Source organism: Gossypium hirsutum, chromosome A05, assembly GCF_007990345.1.
Source record: "Gossypium hirsutum isolate 1008001.06 chromosome A05, Gossypium_hirsutum_v2.1, whole genome shotgun sequence".
Classification (NCBI taxonomy): domain Eukaryota; kingdom Viridiplantae; phylum Streptophyta; class Magnoliopsida; order Malvales; family Malvaceae; genus Gossypium; species Gossypium hirsutum.
In genome coordinates this window covers 21,857,302-21,868,057 of record NC_053428.1, presented here as the reverse complement: position 1 = coordinate 21,868,057, position 10,756 = coordinate 21,857,302, and the positions used below count along the sequence as shown (strand labels likewise).

The following is a 10,756-nucleotide window of genomic DNA, read 5'->3' as shown; positions in this document are numbered from 1 at the left end:
TTTATCATTATATTTTTTTAATAATCTTTTATATTAATGTGATATTTAATTATAATTCTTATAAATTTATTTATGAGATACATCCAAAAAGAAATATATTATAATCGGATGACATGTCGTCATTGTTGTAACAATAATGAATTTAAACCCATTTAAATATGTATTATATTCTAATTTAAAATTTTGAAGAGGTTTATATTAAGATTATTTAGCTTCAATCCAAACTGATGCCCGTTGCCCCTTTAAGAGGCTATGATTGGGTAGTCTCTCGTTCGACCTAGTTTCGAACCAAGCCTAGAGGTTCGGCTCCCTGCTAGTTCCCGAACCAAATGTCTAACTTAATGAGCTTGGGAAGATTTTACGTGTACTCTATAGAGCGAAAATGAGTTCCAATTACATAAAATGTTAATCAAATCATATTAATTATTATAAATTTTGTATAAACTATAAGCGATTATTTAGTATAATCACAGTGCATTTTTTACTCTGCAAGTAATTTTAAAAAATTATATATGCCTTCTTTTTAAGTATTATTTTTTTATTATTTTATTATATTCTTATAAAACGCTTATTAACTTCTAACTTCATTTGTAGAGTCTAAAAATTTCATTCGGTACTAAATAATTTTTCAAATTATAAACTTATTCAATATTATTTAATTGCACAAATTATTACAAAAATATGTTCCGTTTCATTAAGGTGTAAGCATCAGGCAATTTATTTTAGGTTTTGTTACAATAATTTTAAATTTTATGGGTTCGTTATCAAATCGAGCTTGCTTTTTCAATAATAGTGATGATGATATAAATAAATCGAGCTACATGAAATCGTTTTAATTCATTATTGAAAATGAATAGAGCTGGATTCGTTCCATAGAAATTCGTATATATCTAATATTCATGAGTGTTAATAAAAAAAAATTCATGAGCAATCTAAAAGGCCTTACAAGTATAAATTTGGCATTCGTAATGCTCTATAATTTTGAGGAACCGTAAAATGACGGTCTCCATTTGATAAACTCGGGTACTTTGCGTGTTTACAGCATGGTTGCAACATATAGCATTTTGCTCAAAGACATAAATTATGGATCAAATCAAAGAAAGCTTTACAAACATTAACCACACAGAAAGTCCAGATAAATACTATACATACATATATGTTTTTCCTGTTCCTCTTTGGCGTTGCAGAGGAGTTTGGAAGGGTTAGGTAAGCCGTAACTTCAACCTCGAGGTTGTAACTTGTAATCCTACGTATACATAGTGATTATGGACTCAAAATACGGGCAATGTTCAACGTCTTTTACTCTTGGACTTTCTGATCCTTGATTTGCTTGATTCGTTAGGTGGTTTCCATATGATGTCATCCAGGTTGCTACAAAATGTCTTGTAGAACTGTGAAACGAAGGTGCATTTTTTATTTTCGAATCCGAATGCTAATGAAAACAGAGAGCGAAAGAGAGATTATATTCAAGGGGGAAGGGATGGGCATTGAGGGAAGGCTGACCCGGAAGGGTATCCCGAGAAACCGTGTGAAAAAGAATGTTAAAAGCAGATTACTTGACTAAACAGCACTCGGCATGCAAGTGGAACAAGGTAACTAACCTTTAGGTAGTCCCCGGCATCACCAGCTGCCTTTTGAATATCTACCATAAAAAACGTGGGAGCAACCTCGAAAACCTTCAAATTCCCGGGAGTAATCAAGGGATAGGGGAGAAAAACAAAATTATTTAAAAGCTAATGAAGAATTTAGCAAGAGTTGAGATTAAAAACCTACTTCGAGGATAACTGAAAAATGAGGAGTCTTATTAGCTGAAAGGCCTTCAACTCTCATCTGAAAAAATCAACACATGACCAGAGTTAACAAGATTATTCTCCAGTCCAGTCGATGACATTATTGGCAAACAGAGGGAATGAAACAATTGTGAAGGAACTAGAGAACTTGTTTACTTACTAGCATGCATAATAGCCATATGTAAATTGTAATAAAGAGCAAAATCTAAAATAAGCAATTGTTAATCGCCCGAGTCATCTACCTTATAATTGCGAATGTGTGTCTTATAGCCCATTGATTGAGCAACAACTTCCATGCTGGACAGAACAACCCTTGCTGGCTTCCGTGAAACAAATCTTGTCTGGTGCTTCATGGTGTCCTGACAGGGAGAATAACGCATTCATATAGTTGAGGAATGGAAGGAAAAAACATGTATTGGACTGCCTCAAGGAAATATATCCCAAGTTCAAGATATTTAGAAATCGCCATATATGATTTCCTGATAGTAAACTACTGCTCATAGACAGACAGCACTAAACATCAAAAAGCAAAAACAAAAAACTGAGCAGCTTTTCCAAGCATGCTGTTTGGTTGGTAAAAAAAACCCATAAAAAACAATTAGTTCCTTCAAAAACTGGTCAAAAGCGGTAGAAATGCAATTTTGACTATTTATTAAAGAACTATACCTTCCCGCGGTCAAAAAGTGTTGCAAGATTCAAGCCTTGAGAGAGAATGATCAAGTCAAATGCATTAAGATTCAAAGGACCCATATCCTCATTTCTTGATGGCTCATCACCTCTTTCTTCCTACAGTATAATATTAGGAAATAAGAGTTTGAATCACGGTGAAACATTCAAACAAACTCACTCAATTTAGGCACATGCATACAAGGAAACTTGGTTGAAGTTATTGTCGGGAAAACACAAATTATACTTTTACATCATATTTAACTATATTAAAGCTGTTAAATACCTTATCAATCTCAGGATCATCAAAAACAGCATTTACATCATCCAAGTTAATATCTTCATACTCAAGAAGTCTGGCAGGAACATAGCTCTTCTTAAACCACTCATCACTCCTGATTTGCTCAATTGTAATTCGCTGTGCAGAAGGGGAGAAAGAGACTAGCCATATTGAAACCATTATTATATTTACAGAAACAAATATATCAATATAAAGAATACCATATGGTGCTAGGTGCCAATGCACCTAGTTTCAAATGAGAACAGAATTGGAATCCTTCATGCAAAATAAAGTGTTCTGCATGAGCGATATCAGAACACTAACACCAAATAAATAATGGCTCCTCTGAAGCCATCAGAAAGGTTATAGCATACTTGTGATCGGGCTAGACATAAAGGTTTTATGGTGCATTCCAGGATAGCTAGGCATCATTTCATATAACTTGAAACCACACCATTAATTTCTACAACCTTATTACTTATTGTAGCAATTAGGCAGCCCAAGCAATTCAAAATTGTTGGACAACAAGTACTTACAGTTTGAGGATTTGGATCTAGAATTCTACGAATCAAGGATTTTGCCCCCATAGGAAACCAAGAAGGGCAAGAAAACTCTGCTCTCTCAATCTGCAGATTAAAAAAAGCTATGCAGTACTGATAAATGATAATGTCAAAATGAAAATTTTCTTCATTAATTTCATATAAACTAGTGAACATAAAAACGTACATACCTTACTGTATAGTGTGGTGAGATCAAGCTCATCAAATGGAAGATAACCTGCCATCAGAACATAAAGGATGACCCCACAAGACCAGACGTCCGCCACAGCACCATCATACCCCTTGTGACTAAGAACCTGCAACAAAAATGAAATATCGGTTTAATAAGCAAGACAACAACAGAACATAAACATTTAAATTAGGCGCATTCAACATAAAAGCTGTCTATCCTGTAATTTTACCTCTGGTGCCACATAGTTGGGAGTTCCACACGTGGTCCGAAGTAGGCTAACTCCCTAAATATACATGTCATCAAATAACAACCAATATCATTATATATTTCTGTCAGCCTATTTTGATGTCAGGGGAGGAAGCGAAAATAGAATTTCACTCTTCACTTAATTTCTTACTTGTTCTGGCAACGCGCTAAGGCCAAAATCTGAAATCTTTAAATTTCCTTGGGAATCAAGTAAAAGATTTTCAGGCTGTATATAGAAGCCAACAAGTCAGAATTTATGAAACCATTCAAAGAAAAATAGCAACTCGATCGTTAAGAAAAATAACACCTTCAAATCTCTGTGGTAGACTCCCTTGCTATGGCAAAATTCCACACCATCAATAAGCTGTTGGAAATATCTTCTAGCTTCAGCTTCACTAAAACGACCATTATGAACCTGCAAGATTACCAATTTACCGTCCGCCCTTAAAACAAACCCGATAATGCAACCAAAATTGGATCTTTTCTTCTAAGATACATACTAATTTATCGAATAATTCGCCACCAGTAATGAATTCCAAGATGATATAAATCCTAGTTCGACTCGCTATAACCTAATAAATAAAAAATTAACACTGTTAGAAACCAACCAATCGTGAGAGATATTAAAAATTCAGTAGTCTAGTGATGCTACTAAATTACTTACCTCGTGCAAACGAACAACGTAAGGATGTCTAACAAGCTTCATTATAGATATCTCTCTTTTGATCTGAATTAATTAATAAATATAAAAGGAAAACAAAAGTCATGATTCTTAACTTGAAAAAAAATTCAAATTTTCAAATCATAATAAAGCTTAATTATAAGAAATGATAACTATTACCACTATTTGAGCGATGATAATTTACCGATTTCACCTTTGATTCAGTAAAATTACATTAAAAAAAAAAGTAGACAAAAATAAATAAAACTACTATTTTGTTGCAAGTTCAACATTTTTCTCATAAATTTACCGAAATTTCTATCCAGTAACATAAAAGATGGAAATTTGACCTGATCGACCATTTTATGCTTGATAATGGTGCTGCGATCGAGGACTTTCATGGCAACACTTTCGCCGGTCTCCGTGTTTTGCGCGAACTTAACCTTCGCAAAGGTTCCTTCGCCGATAGTTCTTCCAATCTCATACTTCCCTACTTTTCTGACCACCATCGCTAATTTTCTTCCGATTTTCTCAGTCTCCGCATCCCACTTTCTCTCTCACCAAAGAGAAGGATAAACGGAGAAAGACAATAAAGGGAAGAGTTTAAGATAAAGGAAACATCAATCAAAGCGTTTGCGTGAAGCTTTTAGCTTTTCCTTTTGTGCTTTAAAACTACCACACTACTAGTAAATAACATTCTAGTGTTACAGTTAAAAAGGAAATGTTTAATATATCATCTGCTACTTAAGTTTTATGTTGAATTTAGTATATTTTTGTTTTAATGATAATTAATTTTTTTCATTTTAATATTTAAATGTTTTTCAATTAAGCTCATGAATTTTATTTGATATTTAATTTAGTCCATGAGTTATTTCATTTTAATTTAATACTTATAAAAATACATATATCAAATATTTATTGAATCATATGATATGATTTAAATATTAAATTTAAGTAAAAATAAATTTCTTAAAATGAAAAAAAAATATATGATGGAGGATTCGATTTGATGAAGATAGATAAATGAAATAGAATTTTTTTTTTTAATTTTTAGGAAGTTAGCGCCTAGCAGTGACTAACTGACTACTACCTTTTTGCATAGCTGGTGCCAGCCGACAAGTCATCTAATGGACTCAACTTTTGGGCTTTCCTTTTTGTTTTTCATTTTCGAAAATAAATTCTAAAAACAGAAATTACATTTCCACTTATTAATATTTAATTAGAAATCTTAATTTTTCCATAAATTACTTATATATATTAAGTTAAGTAATAAAAAAATTAAATCCAATATGATGATCTAATGGTCAACGGTGTTCATCAGTCCAAGTGTAGTCACATTTATTATACGAGCTTTACCTTATTATTATAATTTACCAAAAATAATAATAATAAATTCATCTCTCTTAAATAACATCTTGAAATTAAATTTTATTTTATGAGAAAATTTTTTTAAAAGAATTTAATTATCTTTAAAGGTTTAATATGGCTCAAATAATAAATCTCTATTTACAACACATTTATTTTTGGTATATTATATGGTCTAATTTAGTTAACAATCTTATCCTTTTATCTACACTGTTATAAATTTCTTCATTAAATTGATGTAAGTTATTTATATTTTCTTTTTTATATTCTAATTTGAATAATTTTGATTTTATATTTATCAAATTTTAATCCTAATCAAATAGTAGTGGTAAGTTGTACGGTCAAATTTTACTATTAATTTCGTATTATGTTAAAATTATGAGTTTAATTTGTATTTTTAAATTCTTTTTGATCCTTACATTTTTCGAATTTTGAAATTTTAATCACGATTTAAAATGATAGTTACTAAATTTATTCACTAAAATAACGTAACTCTTAATATTATATGAAAATAAGAAATTGACATGACATTATATACGCGATAATATGTTTATCATAAAAAATATTAAAATTTAATGGTCTTTATTTGGATCAATACTAAAAATAAAGAATGACAAATTAAAATACAGTACAATGATAAACCATTGTATTCATTTAATATTCTTTAATCTAAATTCTTTTCATTATATAGTATTGTACATATTTCTAATGTTATAATTAATCAATTTCAAATTATAAATTTTATTTTTTTATTGTAATTTATTTTTAAACTAGTAATTATATTTTGAATTTAATATATATACACACGTGTGTGATAAAATTTCTAATATTAATAATAATTTAATAAAACATAAATAACCAAAAGCGTTAGGCAAGTAGTAGGGGTTGTTGGTTCCATTGAGAATTCATAATTTTATATTGTTACTTACAAGTCCTGGTTCTTAGCTTTAGAGGGAAGAAAAGAGAATGGAGAACAACATTGAAGCACACCCATGGGCTTAATTATTGTCTTCGGGAAGAAGATCATTTGTGAAACATTAGCCACGTGTTTTGTTATTATCAATTTAGTCAGTGTCAGGAATGATAATTTACATTTTAATATAAAAATTACATTAAATATATTAGTTTTCTTAATGATTAGACAACCATTGTATTTTTATTTCTACATGCATATCATTATCTTGATCAAGATCACTGGACATTAATTAACCCTCTCTACCTAAAAAAATATTGCCAGGGCTAGAAAAGATAAAAGATTAAAGAAGTGGAGAAGATGGGGAATGTCTCCCCAAACGGAAGTTTCAGGTGGGAAGAAAGTGGAAGAGGCCTCAACTACCACTTTTTTCTTTTTTCTTTTAAATCTTCTTTAATTTATTATTATTATAATTATCGAGTCTCATTATACTTGTTGTGATTGATTCAGTAATTTACAAATGTTTATTCATATAACTCATCTAATTTCAAACTTTTAGAGAAGCAAGTTGAAAACCTAAACTCTAAATCTTTATTTGAACAGTTCTCTTTGAATATAATGTGTGTTTATATGATGAATATGAATGCTAACATTTTAATTGTACGCTAAACCTAAATTTTTTTCTTTAAAAAAGTACAATTTCATTAATAAAATCAAACTGGAAGACAGGTCAAATACAAAAATAAAATAAAGGGAGCATCTAACCCCAAGCCATTAGGCTTTTCCAATAAATCCAATCCTAGCTTCCCACATTATCATCCAGCATTAATAATATTAACAACAGAAGAAGCATCATAGTATAAGAATAAATGAAAAATATATGTCATGCATCTTAGCATAAACAAAGCAATAAAGAAAGAAGTTATGTCTTTTCCACGATGCACACATTCAGGTCGCAGAATCAGTGTTTTATGCTCCACTTTTCTCAAGCAAACCTTTCTCAAGCAAAAGAGATGTAACATTTCATGAAAGCTTCAAATAGGGTCACCCCAATTCTCAGGATAATTTTCAAATCCGACACATCATTTTGTCTTGTAAAAAGTACAAGGATGCTTTTGAGCTTTGGAATTTCCTTTTACATTTAGGCAAGAGGTCCCAGACTGTATAAAGTTTGATTCAGCATCGAAACTAAATGAATGAACAAGTAGTAGACTGAGTGGATGCACGAATTGTTGCCATAAGCTTGGATCTTTCTTGCAGCAGGCAAACAACAATTAAGATTCACCGCCAAGGTTGAGAGGAACCTTAGACCAGGCCATTTATGGGTGAGTAATCTAATTAGTTCATTTATTCTGTATTCGTTGATGTTTGTTTGCTTCGACAAATGATATCCTACATGCTGAACATGGTTCAAACACGTCCAGATTTATTTCATATTGGAAACCCCAAATTTATCTATAAATTGTGGCTCTACATGATTGTTTTACTTGAAAGAAAGAAATTAGTGGTATGAGATTAATAACCGCAAGAATGAACGGCCATTTCATGGTGGCTGTAAAGTCCTCTATGGGAAGGCTGTGGCTTTGCTTAACTTCTATTTATACCTGCCATTATGGAAACAAGCTTCATCTCACTTTTCGTCAACAGACCAATGGATAGTCACAAAAGGGGGTGACGGTGGAGTCACTGTCATTGTAGAGATTTATAAATGACGGCTTGGAAAAACAATGAGAAAAGCTCCAATAATTAAGTGCCAGACAGCGTGCGTTGGGTTCCTGCAACAGTTGCTCAGTTACTTTCCAAAATCAACCATGAATCTAATCGTGAGTTTGAGAATAGGAGGAGAAAAGGCGTATAATACCGAATGCCGATATGGCCACCCCAGACAACACGACACCGGTGGAATGTGGAGCAGTAAGTGTTAGAACTAGAGGTTCTGGTTATGGAAGGAGGCGTGGAAGCAATTACTAGTAGCCGTCGTAGGGGAGGTAGCAAGTGTATGTATAAATGAAGTATGATGCATTTTGAGGAAACAACAAAATCATATGGATGCGTCGGGACATGGTAACTTGATTAGAATGTTCAAAGCAAGACTAGCTACAAATATACGCCACCCAAATACAGTAATAAACCAAATCCAGATCCTTAGAAGGTCCAAAATTCTGAAGATCCCAAAGTAACACATTGAATTAAAACTTCAATTAGATAACACTCAGCATCAACCGTAATTCTCTCCAAAAGAACAGACAACATCGGAGTAATGAACTTGTTAAGACGATGTAAAATATTTACTTTTCTACTTTCAGCAAGGTTTTAAGGATTTATTTAACCTGAAAGGAGCTTGCCCGATTGCAATAAACTAATCAGGAAATCAACAACTTAATTTACAGCCATTATGAAAAATCCATTTTTCTTATACACATCAAACAATATCAAACGTAACATCACCCAAAAATTTTTAAAATAAATTGTTGAAAAGTTCCATAAGACATCGAAGAATTCACCAAAGCCTATAAAAATATTCAGTCTTATTCAAAGTACTATATTATAATTATAACTTGATAAACAAAACAATACTGACAAATTGTTAATTGAAATCACAGAGAAGAAGTTTGGGGAGGAGCATTAGCATTCGCAGCAACCTTACCATCTTGACTTAACACCGGGACACTACCAGATGCCGCCATTTGTGGCATTCCTTGATATGGCGCCGCCGTGTAATACACCTGCCTTCCTGCCCCATCATAAACCACCTGTACATATCCTGATTCAGGCATCCCACCCGTCGGCTGCATAACTTGGATTCCCTCAGTATATGCCCCAAACTTCGTGGATGGAACCGCATTGTAAACCGACTGCTCTCGGTAAACATCCTGAACCACCCGCTGTACCCCGTAGTAAGGTTGACCAGCTGGTACGGTTACCTGTTGTATTGTCGGAGGCTGTTGATAAACTCCGGCTGCAGGAGTCGGAATGAGGTAAACTGGTTGGTTTGCGGGGGCTGCGGTCGCAGATATCGAATAAGCAGCAGAGGTTAAATACGCCGTTTGAATTGGCATTTGCAGCGGAGTTGATACTGGTACCGGTGAAGTGGCAATTTTATCCAACATTTTTGAATAATCTTGAGTATTGTAAGCTCTAGCATTTGATTCATCGATTTTTCTCTGCAAAATGCCTTGTTCTTGTGTAGCAGCAATATGCATCCTCTGTAATTCATGGATTTGCCTCTGGATCTCTGCTGGAGATACCATTGGGTCCGTGATCAAATGCTGGTCCTCCGATCCACAGTCTGATCCCGCCGTTACATCCTTCGCAACAACTTCCTGTGCCACCGTCACAACCGGAGGAACAGAATCCGGCACATTCACCTTATCCAATCCGAACAGAAAATCGGGATTTGCCGCCAGAACCGCCACAGTAGGAGGAGAAGAGGCATCGAGATTCTGAATCTGCACCGAATTCAATGCGTCAATGAACCATTGCCTATCGGACTTCGGTTCACTCCCTTCAAATCCTGACGCCACCAACGGCGAATTCAACGGGAATAGAAACAACCTCGACCGGGCCGGTTTGGCAAAGGAACGATGCAACCGGTCATATTCCATCATCATATGCTCCAGATCTTCATCATTGGTAACGGAAATTAAAGCGTCGAGATCTTCACCGGGAAGCTGATACTTGAAACAAACCTCAGAATCCCCACCGTAAAGAGAAGATAACTTGGCCATGATAGCAGAGAACTTGATGTTGCGGTCAACGACCAGGATTTTGGTATCTCCACCAACATAAGCGAGCTGGTTATCGTGGGAACGCGGTTGGATTTTGCCCCCATAGCTGCACATAAACTTAACCTTATAATTAACATTATTATTAGTAGCATTGAGGGAGGGCGACTCGTCCCATGATTGATTTTCGCATTCAATTTCTCTGGAACGAGGCGAAGAATCGCCGGATTCAGGATAAGAAGAGTAGGAGAAGTTTTCCATGGGATGAAATTGGTGAGGTTTGAGGGATTAGTCTTTAGGGTTCCATTGAAAAATGAAAAACAGCGGAGAATGGAGGTTTGAGTATTACTTTTGCAATGTGGGCGTGGTGGACCCAGC

General features: G+C 33.9%; 2 protein-coding genes across 2 annotated transcripts; both read right to left on the bottom strand.

The window, feature by feature from the left end:
- Window positions 1-949: 949 nt before the first annotated feature.
- LOC121229476 (CBL-interacting serine/threonine-protein kinase 8) lies at window positions 950-5,098 on the bottom strand. Its single transcript, XM_041113944.1, has 14 exons — window positions 4,726-5,098; window positions 4,379-4,441; window positions 4,215-4,286; window positions 4,022-4,129; window positions 3,866-3,940; window positions 3,698-3,751; window positions 3,467-3,592; window positions 3,273-3,362; window positions 2,743-2,874; window positions 2,457-2,576; window positions 2,033-2,149; window positions 1,774-1,830; window positions 1,602-1,676; window positions 950-1,391 (listed from the first exon to the last, which is right to left on the bottom strand). Exons 1-14 carry the CDS (start codon window positions 4,882-4,884, stop codon window positions 1,290-1,292), a joined length of 1,350 nt encoding a protein of 449 aa, XP_040969878.1. The 5' UTR covers window positions 4,885-5,098; the 3' UTR covers window positions 950-1,289.
- Window positions 5,099-8,059: 2,961 nt separating this feature from the next.
- Window positions 8,060-10,756, bottom strand: LOC121202994 (uncharacterized). The gene is made up of 2 exons (XM_016893442.2): window positions 9,301-10,756; window positions 8,060-8,428 (listed from the first exon to the last, which is right to left on the bottom strand). The coding sequence occupies exons 1-2, from the start codon at window positions 10,637-10,639 to the stop codon at window positions 8,400-8,402; spliced, it is 1,368 nt and encodes a 455-aa protein (XP_016748931.1). The 5' UTR covers window positions 10,640-10,756; the 3' UTR covers window positions 8,060-8,399.